This window comes from Oryctolagus cuniculus, chromosome 17 (genome assembly GCF_051225735.1).
Source record: "Oryctolagus cuniculus isolate XC-2025 breed Fujian yellow rabbit chromosome 17, ASM5122573v1, whole genome shotgun sequence".
Taxonomy (NCBI): Eukaryota; Metazoa; Chordata; class Mammalia; order Lagomorpha; family Leporidae; genus Oryctolagus; species Oryctolagus cuniculus.
In genome coordinates this window covers 51283385-51304401 of record NC_142883.1, presented here as the reverse complement: position 1 = coordinate 51304401, position 21017 = coordinate 51283385, and the positions used below count along the sequence as shown (strand labels likewise).

General features: G+C 56.3%; 3 protein-coding genes across 9 annotated transcripts; 2 read left to right on the top strand and 1 right to left on the bottom strand.

The window, feature by feature from the left end:
- Positions 1 to 9117: 9117 nt before the first annotated feature.
- Positions 9118 to 11492, top strand: GP1BA (glycoprotein Ib platelet subunit alpha). 2 transcript variants are annotated; one of them, XM_089318267.1, is made up of 2 exons: positions 9118 to 10305; positions 10528 to 11492. In XM_089318267.1, the coding sequence occupies exons 1-2, from the start codon at positions 9118 to 9120 to the stop codon at positions 11359 to 11361; spliced, it is 2022 nt and encodes a 673-aa protein (XP_089174393.1). In that variant the 3' UTR covers positions 11362 to 11492. The 2 variants fall into 2 exon arrangements, with proteins under 2 accessions (XP_089174393.1, XP_051681879.3); XM_051825919.3 differs by having other exon boundaries at positions 9118 to 11492.
- A 1869-nt stretch (positions 11493 to 13361) lies between these two features.
- On the bottom strand, positions 13362 to 16500 carry SLC25A11 (solute carrier family 25 member 11). Its single transcript, XM_002718828.6, has 8 exons — positions 16276 to 16500; positions 15558 to 15710; positions 15265 to 15471; positions 14679 to 14769; positions 14508 to 14598; positions 14316 to 14415; positions 14186 to 14237; positions 13362 to 14061 (listed from the first exon to the last, which is right to left on the bottom strand). The coding sequence occupies exons 1-8, from the start codon at positions 16368 to 16370 to the stop codon at positions 13906 to 13908; spliced, it is 945 nt and encodes a 314-aa protein (XP_002718874.1). The 5' UTR covers positions 16371 to 16500; the 3' UTR covers positions 13362 to 13905.
- Positions 16501 to 16798: 298 nt separating this feature from the next.
- Positions 16799 to 20733, top strand: RNF167 (ring finger protein 167). Of its 6 annotated transcripts, none has more exons than XM_089318269.1 (10): positions 16799 to 16831; positions 16970 to 17471; positions 17556 to 17636; positions 18438 to 18511; positions 18674 to 18761; positions 18945 to 19035; positions 19196 to 19301; positions 19425 to 19518; positions 20072 to 20152; positions 20235 to 20733. In XM_089318269.1, exons 5-10 carry the CDS (start codon positions 18746 to 18748, stop codon positions 20546 to 20548), a joined length of 702 nt encoding a protein of 233 aa, XP_089174395.1. In that variant the 5' UTR covers positions 16799 to 16831; positions 16970 to 17471; positions 17556 to 17636; positions 18438 to 18511; positions 18674 to 18745; the 3' UTR covers positions 20549 to 20733. The 6 variants fall into 6 exon arrangements, with proteins under 6 accessions (XP_089174395.1, XP_002718877.1, XP_089174396.1 ...); XM_002718831.6 differs by having other exon boundaries at positions 18438 to 18563; XM_089318270.1 differs by lacking the exon at positions 16970 to 17471.
- The last annotated feature ends 284 nt before the right edge of the window (positions 20734 to 21017 follow it).

Below are 21017 nucleotides of genomic sequence, written 5' to 3'. Positions count from 1 at the left end.
GTAGTAGGCTAAAGATGCCTGCCCGAAAGATACGTCCATATCCTAATCCCCGGAACTCGGCAATGTCATTTGGAAAAGCTGTCTCCGAGATGGGAGTCAGTTAAGGATCTTGACAGAAGGCGACCATCCTGGATTACTCGAGGGGGTGCTGACCCTAATGACAGTGTCTGCAGAAGAGACGGGAGGGGAGGCACTGTGACGACAAGGAGAGGAGAGCAACTGCAGAGGAAGAGCCAGAAGCCGAGGGATACCCTTTCCTTGCCGCGGCTGCCGGGGCTGCAGGAACAAGGGGTTCTCTTCTGGAGCCACCAGGGACTCCGGGGCCCCGGGACACCCTGACTCCACACTCTGGCCTCCTGAACCAGAAGCAGGCAGAGTGACAGGGGCTGATGACAGAAAGTTCTGGCATCCTCTGGTTCACTCCCCAGATGCCCAGAACAGCCAGGGCTGGGCCAGGAAGTGCATCCTCCTCTCCCACGTGGGTGGCAGGAACCCGAGTACTGGAGCCAGCATCTGCCGCCTCCCGGGGGCACCAGAGCAGGAAGCTGCATTGGAAGCAGAGGTGGGACTGCATGTCAGGCTCTCGGATACGGGACACAGCTCTGGCTGCTCTGCTTCGGTCCAGTTTCTACTAACATATCTGGGAAGGCAGCGGAGGATGGCTCAAGTGCTTGGGCTCTTGCCCCTCGTGGGAGACCCAGAAAAAGCTCCTGGCTTGGGCCGTTGTGGCCATCGGGAAGTGACCCAGTGGATAGAAGACCTCTCTCTGTCTGTAACTTTGCCTTTCAAGTGAATCTTTAAAATAAATAAATCATTAGTCTTTAATAAATCTTTTTAGAAATTGTCCAAGTTCCTACCCAAAAAAAAAAAAATCATTCACCAAACCAAGAGCCATAATCATCTGAATGGATTGGTGGAGATATTAGCATTATCTGAAAAATATTTTAAAGCAGCCATTAGAGTCCTTTAATAAGAAATTATGAGTAGACTTCAAATATATGAAAAAATATGAAGCCACAGCAAAGAAACATAAGATACAAAGAAAAAACAAATGGAATAGAGAGAACAGAAAAAATAATCAGAACTGGATGGTACAAGAGAAATCACCCAACATAAACAACAGAGAATATAAGCTTTAAAATAAAGAGCCTTGGGCTTACACCATAGGTTAAAGCTACAGCCTGTAGCACCGGCATCCCAGGTGGGCGCTGGTTTGAGTCCTGGCTGCTCCACTTCTGACCTAGCTTCCTGCTAATGGCCTAGGAAAGCAGCAGAGGATGGCTCAAGTGCTTGGGCCCCTGCACCCACACGAGAGTCCCATAAGAAGCCCCTGGTGGGGCAGTAGATTAATCCTCTGCCTGCAGTGCCAGCATCCCATATGGGTGCCGGTTCTAGTCCCAGCTTTTCCTCTTCCAATCCTGTTCTCTGCTATGGCCTGAGAGAGCAGTAGAAGATGGCCCAGGTGCTTGGGCCCCTGCACCCACATGGGAGACTGGAAAGAAGCTCCTGGCTCCTGGCTTTAGATCGGCGCAGCTCCGGCCGTTGTGGCTACTTGGGGAGTGAACCACTGGAAGGAAGACCTTTCTGTCTCTCCCTCTCACTGTCTGTAACTCTACCTCTCAAATAAATAAAACCTTAAAAAACAAAGGAAAAAAAAAAAAAGGAGCTCCTGGGGGCTGGCGCTGTGGCATAGCGCTTGAAAGCCACCATCTCCATACAGGTGCCGGTTCGAGTCTCAACTGCTCCACTTCCAACCTAGCTCTCTGCTATGGCCTGGGAAAGCAGAAGAGGCTCAAGTGCTCGGGCCCCCACATCTGCACGAGAAGAAGCTCCTGGCTTCGAATCAGTTCAGCTCTGGCTGTTGCAGCCATCTGGGGAGTGAGCCAGCAGGTGCAAGTTCTCCCCATCTCTCCTTTCTCTCTGACTCTGCCTTTCAAATAAATCAATCTTTTAAAAAAGAATAGCTGAAAACTTAAACTAAGTAAACCCTAAACGGTATAAACCCAAAGAAATTCATGCCAAGACAAAACAGACCATAATCACATTTTTAAAAACTAAAGAACCTCAGGGCACACATTTGGTACAGCAATTGAGACTGCGTCGCCTGCATCCCATATCAGGTCTCCTGGTTTGAGTCCTGGTGTTACACTTCTGAGCCAGCTTCCTGCTAACGCACAGCCTAGAGGAGCAGGCACTAGCTGAAGTGCTTGGGTTTCAGACACCTGGGTGGGAGACTCGGACCAAGTTCCAGGCTCCAGGTTTCGGCCTGGCCCAGCCCCAGCTGTTGCAGGCATTTGAGGAGTGAAATCAGTAGACGGAAGGCCATTTTCTGTATTTGTCTCCCTCTCCCTGGCTTTCTGCCCTTCAAATAAAGTAAAGATGAAACATTGTGGGGGAGGGGGCAGGGCCCTCACTGTGCAGAGTGGGTACAGCCGCCTGGGATGCTGCCATCCCATATGGGCGCTGGTTCGAGTCCTGGCTGCTTCACTTGTGATCCAGCTCCCTGCTAATGTGCCTGGGAAAGCAGTGGAGGATGGCCTAAGTGTTGGGGCTACCCACACGGGACACCCACAAGAAGCTCCTGCCTCTGGCCTGGCCCCACATCAGCCATTGCAGCCATCAGGAGAATGAACCGGCAGATAGAAAAATCTCTGTCTATACCACAACCCCTCCCACCCCCAAATTTCTTTTTAAGTGAAAAATCTTAAAAGAAGCCAGGAGAAAATGATCCCTTACCAAGGGAGAAAGCCAATTTGAATGGCAGTGGACCCCTTTCCAGAAACCGTGGAGAACAAAGAAGTGGCATGATGGCTGCTCAGGACAGAAACAAAAGAACTGCTGAGCCCGCCTCCTATACCCAGCCCAAGTATCCTCCAGGACTGAGGGAAGTTAAAACCGTCTCAGGTGAAGGAAGCCAAGGATCTGTTCACCAGCAGACCTACATGAAAAAAAGAAAAAAAGGGGGGGGGGTAAGGAAGTTCTCTAAACAGAAAGCAAATAATAAAAGGAACACTGAAACATTAGGAAATATTTATGATTATGGATGAAGGTATATAAAGGAGTGTTGAGCAGGATAAAATCCCTTTACTTGAACTGGTAAAATGACAGCACAGACAGACTGATAATTTATGTATATAAATGCAGTAACTAAACCAAACATGTTATACAAAGAGATACATTCAAAAACAATAGGAATAAAATTGAATTCTAGGCAATATTCAAGAAACCCAGAAGAAAGCAGAGAAGTAGAGAAGAGAAAGTTATAATCTCATAGTTAAGCTCCAAACTATCACTAATTAATTATAAGTTGTCTAGGGGCCGGTGCTGTGGTGTAGCAGGTAAAGGCTGTGCCAGCATCCCATATAGGCACTGGTTCAAGTCTTGGCTGCTCCTCTTCTGATCCAGCTCTCTGCTATGGCCTGGGAAAGCAGTAGAAGATGGCCCAAGTCTTTGGGCTCCTGCACTCACATGGGAGATCTGGAAGAAGCTCCTGACTCCTGGCTTCAAATCGGTACAGCTCCAGCTATTGGGGCCATCTAGGGAGTGAACCAGTGAATGGAAGACCTCTCTTTCTGTCTCTACCTTTCTCTATAACTCTTTCAAATAAATAAAATAAATCTTTAAGAAAGAAAGAAAGAAAGAAAGATAGGTTTTGCATCTGCTGGTTCATTCCCCAAATGGCCATAACAACCAGAGCTATGCTGATCTGAAACCAGGAGCCAGGAGCTTCTTCCAGGTCTCCCACATGAGTGCAGGGTCCCAAGCACTTGGGCCATCTTCTACTGCTTTCTCGGGCCCTAATAAAGAGCTGGATCAGAAGAGGAGCAGCTGGGACTTGAACCGGCATCCATATGGGATGCCAGCACAGCAGGCAGAGGCTTAGCCTGCTATGCCAGTGCCACAATGTGTTTTTTTTATTTGCATTATTCTTTTACTATCATTCTGGGTTGATGTGCTCAGTTCTATTAAGAACTTCTGCATCTGAGCCAGAAAACAGGAGTGGGCTATGGAGTTGGGGGTGTCTTTGTTTTCTTTGGTGATCAGTATGATGCCAGCCGTGTTCTCTGAGACAGAGGTCACAGCCATTGTCTGGCCCACATTGGTTGATGAAATTCACCCGATGCCATTTGGGAGAGAACTCTTCAAATGCCTTTTTTTTTTTTTTTTGACAGGCAGAGTGGACAATAAGAGAGAGACAGAGAGAGAAAGGTCTTTCTTTTCCATTGGTTCACCCTCCAATGGCCGCTGCGGCCGGCGCGCAGCTGCCGGCGCATGGCGCTGATCCGAAGGCAGGAGCCAGGTGCTTCTCCTGGTCTCCCATGCGGGTGCAGGGCCCAAGTACTTGGGCCATTCTCCACTGCACTCCCTGGCCACAGCAGAGAGCTGGCCTGGAAGAGGGGCAACCGGGACAGAATCTGGCGCCCCGACTGGGACTAGAACCCGGTGTGCCGGCGCCGCAGGCAGAGGATTAGCCTAGTGAGCTGCAGCACTGGCCAAATGCTTTTCTAATTGCTACATTGGATGTTTCCACTTCTTGAGTCAGTGTCTATAATTTATTTTTTCTAATAAAATCATCGATTTCATGTAGAAGTCAAAATTTATTATAAGATTGATTATATTTTTATCACTTGTTTAAAATCTCTGTGTCTCGGGCCAGTGTTGTGGCATAGCAGATTAAACTGCCAACTGCAACACCAGTGTCCCAGATGAGTGCCGATTCAAATCCCAGCTGCTCCACTTCCAATCCAGCTCCCTGCTAATGCACCTGGAAGAGCAGGAGAGAATGGCCTGAGTGCTTGGGCCCCTGCACCCACCTGGGAGACCTGGGTGGACTTCTGGGTTTCTGGCTTTAGCCTGGCCTAGCTCCGGCCTTTGCTATCATTTGAGTGAACTCCTTCTGCCTTTCAAATAAATAAATCAATATTTAAAGAAAAATTTAAGATTAATGCACAATGACCACGCAGTGTTAATTCCACGGACTCAAAGGTCTTCAGTTTGAAATGTGTTAACATAATCCAGAAGATTAACATTTGAAGAGAGTAAAACATAGGATCACTCGGTGGGTGCCGGGGTGAGTCTCTCGTCTGTGTGTGGAAAACTCTCCCTCAGGAATCTTTGGGGAAGCTGAACACACTTCCTGTTACAGAAACTGCAAATGCCAGACACTCGCTTTCCCAGACTCCCTTGTGGCTTGGTCATAGGCTCAGGACGGATGAGAATGACGCAGGGACTTAGGAGCCGGCAGCACCAAGGGCTAGGGCTGGGCAGGGTTCCCGCTCCATGCACAGGAGGCGGTGGTGACTGGGTTGCTGGCTCCGCAGCTGGAGCCGGGCAAGCCTCAGTGAGCTGGCACGGCAGCAGGAACAGTGCTGCTACCAGACTGGTTCTGCAGCCTGCGTCCGGGCACTGCTCGGGGCTGCGCAGCTCATGTCTGCTTCTCTAGCCCCCAGCGAGAGGCCCGAGATGCAACCAATGTATTTTTATTTATTTATTTGAAAGGCAGAGTGACAAAGAGGGAGAGACAGAGACAGACAAAGATCTTCCAGCTGCTGGCTCACTCTCTGGCTGAAACTAGGAGCCAAGAACTTCATCCAGGTCTCCGACATGGGTTCTAGGGGCCCAAGTACGTGGGCCATCTTCTGCTGCCTTCCCTGGTACATTATCAGGGAGCTGGGTCAGAAGCAGAACAGCCGGGACTCGAACCAGCACTCCATGCATGCAGCACGGGAAGCAGAGACTTAACCCAAGGTGCCATAATGCCAGCCCCATTTTTTTTTTAAAAAAAGGATTTATTTCTTTATTTGAAAGGCAGAGTGACAGAGAGGGAGAGACAGAGAAAATGTGTTTGTAATAAATTCCTCTTTAGCCTAAACTAGCCAGAACATTTCTGTTGCTTACAAGTGGAAACTTTGGCAGCAATACAGTGAAAGCCAACCCTCGCTCAACAGCGCGGCTTCTCTCTCTGCTGTCTCCCTGACACTGCCACATTTTCTCCACATCTTCCAACGCTCCTTGCAGCTCGCAGCTTAAGTAAAAGGTGGCCCTGTGGGGCCGGTACCGTGGCTCACTAGGCTAATCTTCCGCCTGCGATGCCGGCACCCCGGGTTCTAGTCCTGGTCGGGGCGCCAGATTCTGTCCCGGTTGCCCCTCTTCCAGGCCAGCTCTCTGCTGTGGCCCGGGAGTGCAGTGGAGGATGGCCCAAGTGCTTGGGCCCTGCACCCCATGGGAGACCAGGAGAAGCACCTGGCTCCTGGCTTCGGATCGGTGCGGTGCACCAGCTGCAGCACGCCAGCTGGAGTGGCCATTGCGGGGTGAACCAACAGCAAAGGAAGACCTTTCTCTCTGTCTCTCTCACTGTCCACTCTGCCTGTTAAAAAAAAAAAAAAAAAAAAAAAAAAAAAAAAAAAAAAAAGGTGGGCCTGTGGCTTCCCTGCCTCTGACTCGGGCGTCTGCCCCTTGCGGGTCGCAAGTGGAAAGGAGGCAGAGGTGGGCTCACGTGGTTGCCTGGTGCCCCTCCTGGAGAGCAGAGCGGGGTGTTTCCATCATTGGGAGAGGCAGGGTGGCTGGCTCTCTGGAACAAGCACCCGGCCTGCTCTTTGGAAGTCATTAAAGGCTTTCCAGTGGGACAAACTCTGAGCTGCAACCTGCCAGGTACCCATGAGTTAGGCAGAAACGGGCAAGGGCTGAAGGGAGAGTTCAGGCACAGGAGAGGAAATGACAACCTGGCGGCCAGCGCTGTGGCATAGTAGGTTAAGCCTCTGCCTGTGATGCCAGAATCCCATAAGGGTGCCGGTTCAAGACCCAGCTGCTTCTCTTCTGATCCAGTTCCCTGCTAATATGCCTGGGAGAGCAGTAGAAGCTCTGGGCTTCTGGCTTCAAATCAACCCAACCCTAGTCATTGCAGCTAGTTTGGGCATGAACCAGCAGATGGAAGATCTGTCTCTCCCTCTCTCTCTGTCTTTATAATTCTGCCTTTCAAATAAATTAAAAAAAATAATTCTTAAAAAAAATTTGACGGGGCCGGCATTGTGGCATAGATGGGTTAAGCCTCTGCCTGTGGTGCTGGCATCCCATATGAGAACTGGTTCGAGTCCCAGCTGCTCTACTTCCGATCTAGCTGATGGCCTGGAAAAGCAGTGGAAGAAGGCGCAAGTGTTTGGGCCCCTGCACCAGCACGGGAGACCCGGAAGAAGCTCCTGGTTCCTGGCTTCAGATTGGCCCAGCTCTGGCCATGGTGGCCATTTGAGGAGTGAACCAGCAGATGGATGACCTCTCTGTCTCTCCTGTCTCTATCTCTAACTCTGCTTCGCAAGTAAATAAATAAATCTATTTTAAAAAAAAATTGACAAGCTGACCATGTCCCATTTCAGAGTGCCTGGGGTCAGATCCTGGCTCTGGCTCCGACTCCAGCTTCCTGCCAATGCAGACCCTCGGAGGTAGCGGTGATGGCTCAAGTCCTTGGGTTCCCACCACCCGCGTGTGAGACCTGGGTTGAATTTCCAGCTGACAGCTCTGGCCCCAGGCAGTTCAAGGAGATAAGGAGGCCTGCAGCTCTGAAAGACGGCTCTGTGGGGAACAGAGAGCAGCGGGCAGATGGGCAGATCGGGGCAGCGGGCAGTACGCTGCTACATGGAAGCGGTGGAGGGGACCGTGCTGTAGCTGGGGTCGGGTGGTGCTGGACGAGAGGCGGTGTGAGAGAGGCAGGGACGAGATCAGTGGCACTTGCAGATAGGCTGGACGTGGGGATGACAGAGAGGAGCCAGGGCTGCCTGTCAGGTGGGTGCCCGAGGGTAGGGCACTGTCATCCACCAGGTTGGACACAGGAGGACGCAGGAGAGAGATGATGAGTCCGGTTTGAGACTTCTTTATATATATATATATATATATTTGAAAGTCAGAGTTATATACACACACACAGAGAAAGAAAGAGAGAGAGAGAGAGAGGTCTTCCATCTGCTGGTTCACTCCCCAGATGGCCGCAATGGCCGGAGCTGTGCCGATCCGAAGCCAGGAGCCAGGAGCTTCTTCCGGGTCTCCCACGTGGGTGCAGGGGTCCAAGGGCTTGGGCCATCTTCCATTGCTTTCCCAGGCCATAGCAGAGAGCTGGATCGGAAGTGGAGCAGTTGGGTCTTGAACTGGCGCCCTTATGGGATGCCGGTGCTTCGGGCCAGGGCATTAACCCGCTGTGCCACAGCGCTGGCCCCGAGACATTTGTTTTAGTCCTCCACATCGGCAGTTGGCCAAAAGGGTTTGAGTCTTGGGGGATGGGTCTGGATTAGAGATAAGAATTTGAGGGACATGGGGCAGAAGTGGGGAAGAAAGAACAAGTGCTGGCCAGCGACTGCTCAGGAAGCGAGGAAAAGGGGCCCAGACAGGTAAGAGGAAAACCTGGAAAATCACTGGCAGGTGGCACCTGGGCTGAAGGGAAGCCCACAGCAGAGCGTGGCCATGCGTGTGTGCAGGTGCAGGGCCACAGAGGAGGGGCGCAGGCAGCCCTAGCGAGAGTGAAGTCAGTGGGGTGGCACAGGGAAGGCAACAGCCCAGAGTGAGGCGAGAGGGCGGTGGGGGATGAGGCGGGAGAATTCAATCAGGCAGCGTAGCTGTGAATGGGGAAGGGGTGGCAAGTGGAAAGATGCGGTGTAACAGGTGGCCAGGGTGGGGTTGTAGGAGTCCACCCTGGGCTCCCTGGTGGGTGTGGAAGGAAGGCGGGGGCGGGGGGTACACGGAGAGAGGGGCTGGAGGAAAGTGGTGGAGGGAGGTGATAAGTGCCTGTGTCCGCTCTCCGGGACACAGGGGTCCCTATCGGGCTGGGGTTTCCTCCCAATCCCCACCCTCTTCCTGCCTCTGCCCAGCCTTCCCTGGAGCTGCAAGAGAGAAGGAGCAAGTCACACCGTGGGTCGCACCCTGGATGTCGCCCTGTGCCTGCGGAGGGCTCTCTGCTTGCCTGTAAGCTGGGGTCGGCTGGGGGAGCACTGGGGTCTGGGGGTGGGAGTGGGGTTGCTAAGGGCCTGGGGCGAGGAGTAGGCCTGCGAGTCGTGGAAGGGGCCCTGGGAGCTGCAGGAGCAGGGCTAGGCTGGTGGCGCGGCCACTCAAGCCCCCCCTTGCCCACAGGTGCCCATGCTGCTCCTCCTCTTGCTGCTGCTGCTGCCCGGCCCCTCACACCTCCAGAACAACTGTGAGGTCTCCGAGGTGGCCAGCCAGGTGGAAGTGAACTGTGATCAGCGGAAGCTGAAGGCGCTGCCCCCGGGCCTGCCAGCGAACATGACCATCCTCCGGCTGGGGGAGAACCCCCTGGTCACCTTCTCCATGGACGCCCTGGTGTCCTTCTCTCGCCTCGTTCAGCTCTACCTGCATCAAAGCCAGCTGACGAGTTTGCAGGTGAAGGGGACGCTGCCCCTGCTGGACCAGCTGATTCTCTCCCACAATAAGCTCAAAACGCTGCCCCCGCTGGGGCCTGCGCTGCCCGCCCTCACCACGCTGGACGTCTCTTACAACCAGCTGGCCTCGCTGTCTGCCGGAGCCCTGGACGGCCTGAGCCAACTCCGGGAGCTCTGTTTGCAAGGCAATAAGCTGAAAGCTCTGCCCCCGGGGCTCCTGGCGCCCATGCGCCAGCTCAGGAAGCTCAATCTGGCTGAGAACCAGCTGCACGAACTGCCCCCCCAGCTCTTGGCTGGGCTGGGATATCTCAACACCCTCTACCTTCACCGGAACTGGCTGCGCAACATACCCAACGGCTTCTTTGGGAACCTCCTCCTGCCTTATGTTTTTCTCCACGACAACCCCTGGATCTGTGACTGTGATATCCTTTATTTGCGTAACTGGCTGGAGAAAAATCCCAATGCCTACCTGTGGGAGGCAGGTGTGGATGTCAAGAGCATGACCCGCGACCTGGACAGCGTGCGCTGTGGCAATCTGCACAACACACCGGTCCACGCCTACCCGGGCAAGGGCTGCCCTCCTGTTATCATTGCGGACGACTATGACGATTTCTACCCAGATGAAAAGAAATCTGCAGGTGACGTGCTTCCTGCCACGAGAGTGGTGGACGAGTTCTCTACTGGCACCACCGAAGCCCACACAGACCAGGGGGTCCTCCTCCACTCACAGTCTTCGGCTGCTATGTGGGGTCAAATGTCCTCCCTGCCGCCCACCCAAGAATCCACCAAGAAACACATCACATTCACAGTGAGGCGGGTCTTCCACTTCTCCACAGCCCCAGGCGCTGGAGAACCCACCCCATCCTCCACAGCTCTAACACCCATGGCTGAGCCCACCCCAGCCCCAACCACCCCTGGGCCCACCTTAGTCCCCAAAACCTCTGAGCACACCTCAGCCCCGACCACCCCAGCCCCAACCATCCCTGAGCCCACCACAGCCCCCCAAGCCCCTGAGCACATCTCAGCCCCCCAAGCCCCTGAGCATACCACAGCTCCCCAAACCCCTGAGCACACCACAGCCCCCCAAACCCCTGAGCACACCACAGCCCCCAAAACCCCTGAGCACACCACAGCCCCCCAAGCCCCTGAGCATACCACAGCCCCCAAAACCCCTGAGCACACCACAGCCCCCAAAACCCCTGAGCATACCACAGCCCCCCAAACCCCTGAGCTCACCTCAGCCCCAACCACCCCTGAACCCACCACAGCCCCCCAAACCCCTGAGCCCACCTCAGCCCCGACCATCCCTGAGCTCACCTCAGCCCCAACCACCCCTGAACCCACCACAGCCCCCAAAACCCCTGAGCTCACCTCAGCCCCCCAAACCCCTGAGCACACCACAGCTCTCAAAACCCCTGAGCCCACCACAGCCCTGACTACCTCAGGGCCCAGCTCAGCCCCGACCACCCCTGAGCCCACCACAGTCCTGATGGCCTCGCTCCCTACTGGCTTAGAATTCTCAGCTTTCCCAGTGGTCCATGAGGTGTCTCGAGGGAATTTCAAAAGCTCCAGAAGAGACCCTTTTCTCAACTCTGACTCCTGCTGCCTCCTATCCCTGGGCTTCTACATCTTGGGTCTCCTCTGGCTCCTGCTTGCCTCTCTGGTCCTTATCCTACTGCTGACCTGTGTCCGGCACGGGAAACCACAGGCCCTGGACGCTGGCCAGGCTGCTGCTCCAGCCACAGCCACGCAAATCACTCATCTGGAGCTGCAGAGGGGAAGGCAAGTGACCGTGCCCCGAGCTTGGCTGCTCTTCCTTCAAGGCTCACTCCCCACTTTCCGTTCCAGCCTCTTCCTGTGGGTACGGCCTAATGGCCGTGTGGGGCCCTTGGTAGCAGGCCGACGGCCCTCAGCCCGGAGTCAGGGACGTGGTGAGGACCTGCTGGGCACAGTGGGCATCAGGTATGCTGGCCACAGTCTCTGAGGGTGGGTAGTTTGGGAACCTTGAGAGAAGCTCCAAGGGGCTTTCCTGTCGGGGTCTAGCTGGGGTGGCTGGGTAAGGAGCACACGTTCTGGGGAAGTCATATTTCATCTGAAAACCCCTCTCCACACACAGGCACACTCGGCCCCCAGGTATCAGAAGGGAATGTGGGATGGAGGGCTTGAGCCAGGGCACGGAACAAACACCTGATGCGGGGGGGGGGGGGTAGACTTAAGTGGTTATTCCCAACATGTCGGGGAAGTTCATAGACGAAAGCAAATAAACAGAGCATGGCTCCTACCTGCCTCTGTTCCTAATATAGACAGCAATTTTATCACGATGTGGGCCCTGATTGTCTGGGTATTAGAAATAAGGGTAGTTTTCTTTTACTGTGTTTAGCATTTTCTAGTTTTAATACACAATGCCATCATTGTATATTGTTTATAAAAGAAAAAATGTTTATAGCTGAGTACCTGTCATGAGATGCTTCAAGGTCCGTCCCAATGGCCCCCCACCCTGGTCACAATGACTCAGAGCCAAAGCCTGCACCGCCCCAGGGTGACCACCCACCTGGCTGCCCCAAGCAGCAGATCCAGCTCAAGAACGCTAAGTCTCTCTGGAGTCTGGTGAGGCTGCTGCGGCCTATCTGCCTGCTGCACCTGCAGCTCTGTTCATGCACCTCTCCCCACTGCCCACAGAAGGGCGGGCCCAGGTATCGTGGGCCAGGCTAGGGGTTTGAGTGAATTATTTGGGTTTCCCCGCCTTCCACCCAGGATGTAGGTCCCATGGTTCCACATGCTGTGCCATTCCCTAAGCCACGCAGGTGAGGCTCATTCTGCTGCCTCCAGCCCAAGAGTACGGGACCTCAGACGCTGCCTAGCCGGCTCCATGGTGCCTCCATCCCTAGACGCCTTTGGAAAGATCTTCCCAAACTGAAACTCTGCCTGCATCTCCCTCTTCTGTAAGCCTCTGTGTATGTTCATTTCTATCTGAAAGCCAAAGAGGGGAAGATTTTCCATCCCCTGGTTTAATCCCCAAATACCTACCAGCAGCTGGGGCTGGGTCATGCTGAAGCCACGAGCCTGGGACCCAAGTACTCGAACCATCAACTGCTACTTCCCAGGGTGCAGATTAGCAGGAAGCCAGAAACCAGAGGGGCCCCAAGCAGTGTCTGAACTACTGCAGCAAAGGCCCACCCCTCGTGCTTTGTATTCGTCCCTAGGCCAGCCAGGGGAGCAAGTTCACACCAGCTTCCTCCCTCGTGACAGATGCTTCCATCTGTGCTGCAGTGACCATGAACATCCCACAGATCTGTTTCCCTGCTTCTCCTGCAGGCCGGAGTGCAGCACCCACTCCCCTTGCCAACAGCCCAACTTCTGCCGGGCACAGGTCCTTTCCTCCCAGGCTAAGCCAGGTGCCCCAAGCTCCCCTGCACGTCCATTGCTACACCCCATCTCCCACTGCTCCTGGGTCATCCAAGTAGCTACGACAGCCCAGGGCACCGTGTGCATGGAGGGGGCAGAGAGGCAGCGGCCGGGGAGCGAGGATGCTGGGCTTTCCACAAGGCTCTGCCCAGGGCCCAGCTCCCACCTGCTGCCTGCCTGTCCCCTGCCTGGCACCTGGCCCTCGGGCCTTTGGCTGCTCAGCGCTCCTCCCGGTTTGACCTTCCAATATCCTTTTATGCCTAAGGAGGTTTTCAGGCTCCTTCAGAGCAGGGCCTGGGAACCACACAGCTCCTCAAGAAAGGGACAAGGTAATCACTTCTCCAGCCTGCCGCCAGGCCAGGTCTCTGGAACCCTCCACCCCTCACTGGCCCCAGCCCACAAAGGCCACACTCAAGAATTTCTTTAGTACCCCACCACACGAGGCTGCAGAAGCAGTGACCCCAGAAGCTTTTCCTGGGGATTATGGGAGATGACGTGTGCACCTGCCACCTTGGGTCAGTGGCAGGGAAGCATCACTCAAGGCCTGGAGGCTTGGTGGCAGGAATGACTTACATAGTATTTGCATAAACCAGCAGGGGCTTTTTCTTTAATTAATAATTTGTTAAAAACTCCAGTTCCTGTTCCCCAGGGGCATCAGCCTCGTTGTCCAGTCTCCTTCCCTTCTTCACCTCCACAACTCTCTAGATTTGGGGGTGGTGTCGTCAAGCCAGTTTATTAAGTCCTCAGTGATGGAGGAAGAGGACCATGTCAGTCCAGCGCAGACCCTTGGCCATCTGGATGGCTTCTGCTGTCTCTTGATCCCCCCAACTCTGCCTGGAAGGCCCCCCACTGGGAAGGCGCTCTTCCACTGAAGCTAACACCCAAGAGGAGCCCAGAAATCGTCAGGGAGTTCCCCCAGCTCCTCCCGAGGAATGGGGTGGGTCACACGGAGCAGGGCAAGCTGGAGCAGGGGACAGAGCAGCCCAAAGTCCTTTACCACCGAGGAGAAGACCACTCTGCGGAGGGGAAATAAATAGAGGGGCCCCGGGCGGCAGAGTCCAGGCCCTCCACCTCGCCGGGGCGCAGCCACTGCAGGGGCCGCCGGCTCCAGCCCCCAGCCACCTCAGCCACTAAGGAAGAGGCGCTTGTAGGCCTTGTTCATCTGCTCCAAGAAGATGAAGGTGAGGACCGTGTGGGGACCCAGGCGGGCGTAGTACGGCGTGAAGCCCTTCCACAGGCTGAAGAAGCCCTCGTAGCGCACGACCTTCACCAGCACGTCCTAGGAAGACAAGCAGGCGGGGCGCTGGGGCCAGGACCTGGCCTGTAGGGCCCTGTGCCCCTGACCCATGGCCCTCCCGGGGCATCCGAACACTCCAGCCCAAGCCCCAAGTCCTGCTCCTCACCAGCCCGTTTCTGTACTCTGGCTTCCCATCAATCATGCGCATGTTCTGGATCCTAAAAGAGAAGCAGCAGGGGCATGAGCCACAGAGAGGGGGTCCTCCAGCCCCTCACCAGGTCCGGGCCTGCACGCACCGGGTCTTGACAATGTCCACGGGCATGGAGGCGGCAGTGGTGACGAGGCCACTGATCATGCTGGCGCAGAAGTGGCACAGGATGTTGTCAGAGAAGTAGCCTGGAGGGAGAGAGCCGGGGGAAGGGGATGACCGTCAGCCTGGACGTGGCTCGGGTCAGGCTGGCGGCCACGGGTCCGGCTCTGGGTCTCACCTGAGTCCAGCAAAAACTGCTTGGACTGGGAGTAGGAGGCGAGCTGGGCAGCATTGACGACGACAGCCCGGGCCATGGTGGGGACACAGCCCTGGAGGTGGGGAGTGTGGACAGTCAGAAAGGCCGGAGGCCTGACCCCACACCCGCGAGGTCTCCAGCCCCTTCACTCACCCGCCACAGAGTGAGGACCCCCTCTTCCCGGACGATTCGAACCAAGGCATTAAACACATTTTTGTAGCCACGGCGCTGGTCAGCCGGAAGCCTGGTGGGAAGGCAAAGAGAGGACAGGATCAGCAAGGCCCACCTGGCCCCGTGGGAGCACTGGACTGGAAGCCTGAACAGGTGAGCGCTCTGTTCCAGATCTGGGGTTAAAAAGTGGTCATTTGGGGGCAGGCGTCAAGGTGCAACAGGTTAAGCTGCCGCCTGCAACTCCTCTATCAGCGCCGGTTCAAGTTGCAGCTGCTCCACTTCTGATGCCCCTAGGAAAAGCAGTGGAAGACGGCCCAAGCCCTGGGGGCCCTGCCCCAATGTGGGACACCCGGTGAAGCTCCTGGCTCTGGCCTGGCCCAGCCCTGGCCATTGCAGCCATCTGGGGAGTGAACCAGCAGATGGAAGCTCTTGCTCTCCCTATCTTTCTCTCTCTCTCTGTAACTCTGCCTTTCAAATAAATAAGTCTTAAAAAGAAAAAGAAAAGCAAGTCATTTCATTCTAGATCCCGGGGATCGGGGCTGAGGTCAGGCTCCGAGTTGGAACTCACCGGCCATCGGCAGTCATGCGGATCAGAGCCACCTCCGCTGGTGTTCCCACAAAAGCACCAGTTGCACCTGCGGTCATGCCAATCACAGCCTTTAGCAGAAAGCCAGGGGGTGTCCCATCAGCCCCAGTCAGGCGCTCAAACAGCACGGTATAGATGCCAAGACGAGTAGTGGTGTAGGTGGCCTGGCGCAGCAGGCCAGCTGACAGCCTGGAGAGCAGAGGGGTCAGTGTGTGGGGCCAAGGCTTGCATCTGCCAAACCCACACCCTCCCCCCAACCTTGGAGGCCCCAGTACCCGGTGTAAATGCCCCTTATCCCTTCCGCCTTCAGGATGCTGGTAAGGGCATGGAAGCTGGTTTTGTACTCTTTGGTCTTGGCACCTTCCCCGCTCAGCTGCATCCGGTTCTTCACCAGGTCCAGGGGCTGCACAAAAACCGTAGCTCCCATCCTGGAGGAAGGTGGGAGCAGGGTCAAGGGCCACGTGTGCAAGATCTCCCGCTGCCTACTGCAGCCTAGCACAAGGGGTTACTAAGGTCAGGGCCTGCCTCGGATTAGGGATTAAGGAGGGCTGGTAGGCATGTGTCTGACAGTCTCTGTGTGTACCAACAGCAGCGGGTTCTGGAAAGTCCATTGTCCATTAGGGGTCATGCAATGAAACTACTCCAAGCAGATCCACGGGAGTCCATCGGTGGGCCCGGTGGGCCGGGACCGCATGCAGTGCGACCCAGGGAGCGGGCCAAGGGCGTATCCACGACCTGGGGCACTAAGTAGTCCCCTAGAGTCATGGAACCCTAAACAGCCCTGCGGAACCAAGCAACGGACTGGGGAGGTGCGGGGTGGGGGATCGTGCCAAGACCCTGCATGCAGTCAGGGGCAGCCCATCAGGAACCTCCCAACACGCTGGGGATCGCGCTGACCCTCAAGCAGGCTCAGTTCACTGAAACAGTCCCAGAGATGAACCGGGCCCGTCCGTCCCTTCCTCCTCCTTTCCCATCCCTGGGGCCTGAGCTTACCCGGCCAGGCCCCCAAACAGGAACTTGACGGACTTAGGGGAGGTACGGGGCTTCCCGTCCATCCCGCCGGCCCCGGGACTCGCCGTCGCCGCCATCGCCACTCAATGGCCCTGGCTCCGGGTCCCGAGAGCGCGCGGCCCCGCTCGCGCCCAAGGTGACACCGCGCGCGCAACAGGGCGAGGGCGCGCGCGCACGCCCCTCCGGCTCCCAGGTCCAGCACCAGCTGCAAGCCGGCGCCCGCGCAGGCGCAAAGCGCAAAGGCCGCCGGGAGTAAGGCGACCCTGAAGGAGGAGCTTAAAGGCTGCGTGCGGGAAGGGGCGTGGCTTGGTTGGAAACTGGCGTATAGGCACAGTCTTCACCGACTTGGAATCGCGGGAAACTAGACAAGCTGTTCGAGGTCTCGCGAGATCTAGTCAGTCCGGCTCCCAGAGTTAGGAGGGCTCTCGCGATATGTAGAGCAAGCTTTCGGCAGCCGTGGGGGCGGGGGAGTGGGCTGGTAAGCCTTCTCGCGAGACTTGCAGGTGCGGCGGCAGCGGCGGCCACAGGGAGCGGAGAGGTTTGTAAACAGGGAAGCCCCAGGTTCCCGGGCACTAAGGGGGAAATGATTCGCTCTTCTTCTGGGGGGCAGCCGTGCGCCCTCCGTTTCCACAGACAATCCCTCCATCTCTAATTTTTCTCTTAACCGGCCTTTCAGGACCGGAAGTCCTTCATCTTGAGCGGCCAATGCTGGAAGCGGCCTGACTCTTTGTCGGAAACCTTTTTCCCAGGGATAGGAAGACGGCCCACCTGGCCGGAAGTCCCACCTCCCGGGGCTCCCCCACCCTTCCAGAAGTTTTGCTGTCACCTGTGTTTCCTTCCGTCCCCTCTCCCCGTTTTGTCCCCAATCCAGAAAAGGGTCCATTTAGAGTCTCCGACCCAGCTCCGCTAAACGGGCTTGGGGCCTCGCTCCCCGGGTCGGGGTTCCTTCCCCGGCGCCCCCATGTAGCTGGGAAGTGGGACCTGGGGGTGGTTGGACCCCTGGGATCCTGAGGGAGCGGCGGGGAGGGCGCAGAGCCCCGCTTCTGCTTCTGCTCCCGGGCCGCGGCCTCCTCGGCCTCTCCCCGCCCGCTGCCATGCACCGCGCGGCCTTCCCGCTTCCTGTGGTTGTGGCCGCCGTGCTGTGGGGAGCAGCCCCCATCCGGGGCCTCATCCGAGCGGTGAGTCTGTGGGGCGGGTGGAGGAAGGGCGCCGGAGGGGGGCGTTGCGGGCCGGAGGGGAACGTGGACGTTTTGTGCCCCCAGACCTCGGAGCACAATGCCAGCATGGACTTTGCAGACCTGCCAGCTCTGTTTGGGGCCTCCCTGAGCCAGGAGGGACTCCAGGTGATTGGCGTTCTTTTTTTTTTTTTTTTCCCCTCCCCTCTTTGTCCAAATCCTCCATCCTGGGCGGGGTTGAGGAGCCATGCCCCGGGTCTGGCTGGGGATAGTTAGAGTCCGGTTAGGATCGAAGTGCGTGAACATGCGTGGAATCCAGAATCTAGGGGAAGAAGACAGTGCCCACTCTCCACTCTGGGCTTACCCGGAGACTGCAAAGGCGATGACTGGCGCTCAGCAGTAGGGTCCCCAGCCAGCTATTGGTCGCATGACCTTCGATATCATCTCTCTGAGCCTTTGATTACTGCGAAGTGGGGTGATCATGGAAGTTACTTCAGAGTTACCGTGATTACAATTAGATAAGTTAAATTAGTGACAATTGGATAAGCGGCGTTGCAGGACTTTATTGCCAGGGCTGCCACATAGCAGCTCTCGGTGGGCTGCAGATTTGGGTGTAGATGGGTAGTTGGGAAACTGACTGAAGGGAGGGCAGTGTGGACTGGAGCTGCGAATGTAAAACAATTTAGGAAAACGTGGCTGCGTAGAGAATGGAATTACAATCTGTGGGGAAGCTGAATCTGCGGGACTGCGTCAGTGTAGGTATGGCGTGCAGGCAGGCGACCTGGGACGGGAGAGGCAGCTGTTTGATGTGGCTGCACTTTCAGGAGGCTGAGGGAGGAGACAGACTCTGGTTTGGGTGGGGTGCCGAGACCCAGGAGTGAGAAGGAAGTGAGGACAGAGGCTGTGTGGTATGGGGGGGCCAGAACCTAGAGAGGAGAAACCTAACTGTCATCTGCCTCTCTCCCGCAGGGGTTCCTTGTGGAGGCTCACCCAGACAATGCCTGCAGCCCCATTGCCCCACCACCCCCAGCCCCGGTCAATGGGTCAGTCTTTATTGCACTGCTTCGAAGATTCGACTGCAACTTTGACCTCAAGGTTGCTGAACGTGGAGTGGGAGCTGGGAAGCTAAGGGTGAAAAAGAGTGGACCAGAAATGAAGCAAGGCAAGGCCCATGATGGCTCCCTACCCCTGCCTTGTTTCGCTAGGTCCTGAATGCACAGAAGGCCGGGTACGGGGCAGCCGTGGTGCACAACGTGAATTCCAACGAACTTCTGAACATGGTGTGGAACAGTGGTAAGTGGGTGGCTCTGCGAGGCGGGGTTTGTCGGAGAGCTGACAGAGCTGGTGGGAGGGCTGACGGCTCAGGCCAAAGCAGCCAGTATTTTGGGTGGGAGGGGACAGACGCGTCAGCCGGCAGGGCTCCCCGAGGGCCTGAGAAGTGGAGGGTGAGCCCCCCCAACAGCGTGCTCCTTGCAGAGGAAATCCAGCAGCAGATCTGGATCCCGTCAGTGTTCATCGGGGAGAGGAGCTCCGAGTACCTGCGCGCCCTCTTTGTCTATGAGAAGGGGTAGGACACGCGCCTCCCTCCCTCTCCTCCTGGCCCCCAGCACTCAGCTCAGGTCACTCCTGCCCCGCCCCGCCCCGTGGCCGCAGCACCAGTTACTCTGTCCTGTGTGCTTTGTCCTCCGGCCTTTCTTGCCCCTGTGACACTGTTGTCCCTTCCCTAGGGCTCGGGTGCTTCTGGTTCCAGACAACAGCTTCCCTCTGGGCTATTACCTCATCCCGTTCACCGGGATTGTGGGACTGCTGGTTTTGGCCATGGGAGCGGTGATGGTGAGTAGCTCAGGGGACATGATAGGAAGAGCTGGACTTAGGAACCCAGATTGGAACTGGAGGCAGAGTTCACACTTGTCCGGTTTTCTTCTGAGTCTGATCCGTCCACCTCCCTTCCCCCAGATAGTTCGTTGTATCCAGCACCGGAAACGGCTCCAGCGAAATCGACTCACCAAAGAGCAGCTGAGACAGATTCCTACGCATGATTATCAGAAGGGTAAGGGCCGAGGGGAGAGGAGAGCCATTTTCAGAGCTTACCTGGTTCTGAGTTTGACGTGGGCGATGAGGAGTGAAAAAGATGGCAGTGAGAGGGCCTCAACTGGAGGTGCCACCTTTCTCTTTACCCAGAAAATCAGTGGGGACGGGAGATGGGACGAAAAGGTGCTGGAGTGAGGCAGCTGGGGAGATAATGCAGGAATGGACTTTGCTTATGAGGGAGGAGGTGCAGAGGGCAGAAATATGGGAGTGGAGAAGATGCAGTCAGGGAACGAAGAACCAGGTAAGGAGAGGCCGGGTCTCCTGGCCCTGGAGCCTCCAGTGCCCATATAAGGCCATAACAGAAGCCCGGCCCCATTTCCGCTCCTCCTACCCCCCCCCCACCTCCTCCCTCAAACCCACTTCCCTTACCTCTGCTTCTCTGCTTGTCCTCTCTAACCCCGACTGGCCTCCCCCTGCCTGCTCGGGGCTCAGCTCTGCCAGACCCCCCAGCGTGTGTTCTTGTGAGCCACGGTTCAGAATCACTGTTCAGCACTAGGTCTCTCTCCCTCCAGGAGACCAGTATGATGTGTGTGCCATCTGTTTGGATGAATATGAGGACGGGGACAAGCTGCGGGTACTCCCCTGTGCTCATGGTAAGGCCATCACTGCCCGTGTCCACATGGTCAGCCCGTAGGCAGCAGGCACCAGCCACTTCACCTCATTTCCCCTCTACAGCCTATCACAGCCGCTGTGTGGACCCCTGGCTCACTCAGACGCGGAAGACGTGCCCCATCTGCAAGCAGCCTGTGCATCGGGGTCCTGGAGATGAAGAGCAGGAGGAAGAAACTCAAGGGCAAGAGGAGGGCGATGAGGAAGGGGAGCCAAGAGATCACCCTGCCTCAGAGCGGACCCCGCTCCTGGGCTCCAGCCCTACTCTGCCCACCTCCTTTGGTTCCCTAGCTCCAGCTCCCCTCATTTTTCCTGGGCCCTCAACAGATGCCCCACCGTCTCCCTCCTCCTCTTCCTCCTTGCCCGCCATCCTGGTCTAGTCTTTCCCCCTCCCAAACCTCTGGCGACCTATTTGCACAGGCCCTGTTCCCTCTGCTCTTCTAAATTGAGGGACAGGGGACTTCTCCATTCCGGGTTTCTCCCTTACCCAGCCTCATCCTTTGAGGGGGTAGGGGCGAGGGGACTGGATCTTCACTTCTTGGGTTAATAAAATTGTTTTTGTGGACCAAGGATAGATTATTGTCGCAGAGGTGAACTGTGAAGGGGGCAGGGAGCCTGGGAGGAGTAACCTGTAGTCATAGGGACAGCCCCAGCAGGCATCTGCTGTGACTCAGAGGGGGAGCCCCACCCACATGAGGATGACTCAACTGGCCCTGCCTTACCCGCAGGCTTGGACCCATTCTCCGTCTGGACGGCTCTGTTCTGTCACCCACCAGTTCCACTAGCGTGCCTGAGAACCGAGGCCGTGGAAGGGCTAGGCAGGCAGACCTGAGGCAGAGTCTCGTCCCA

What these genes read in the sequence shown, in the direction of transcription:
- GP1BA (XM_051825919.3), top strand. Translation starts at nt 9,118, where the DNA reads ATGCTGCTCCTCCTCTTGCTGCTGCTGCTGCCCGGCCCCTCACACCTC.
- RNF167 (XM_002718831.6), top strand. Translation starts at nt 17,388, where the DNA reads ATGCACCGCGCGGCCTTCCCGCTTCCTGTGGTTGTGGCCGCCGTGCTG. An exon ending in TCCGGGGCCTCATCCGAGCG is followed by an intron (nt 17,472 to 17,555) that starts GTGAGTCTGTGG and finishes TTGTGCCCCCAG; the next exon opens with ACCTCGGAGCACAATGCCAG. An exon ending in ACTGCAACTTTGACCTCAAG is followed by an intron (nt 18,564 to 18,673) that starts GTTGCTGAACGT and finishes TTGTTTCGCTAG; the next exon opens with GTCCTGAATGCACAGAAGGC.
- SLC25A11 (XM_002718828.6), bottom strand. Translation starts at nt 16,370, where the DNA reads ATGGCGGCGACGGCGAGTCCCGGGGCCGGCGGGATGGACGGGAAGCCC. An exon ending in ATAAGGGGCATTTACACCGG is followed by an intron (nt 15,472 to 15,557) that starts GTACTGGGGCCT and finishes TCTGCTCTCCAG; the next exon opens with GCTGTCAGCTGGCCTGCTGC. An exon ending in GGGTCCTCACTCTGTGGCGG is followed by an intron (nt 14,599 to 14,678) that starts GTGAGTGAAGGG and finishes CCCCACCTCCAG; the next exon opens with GGCTGTGTCCCCACCATGGC.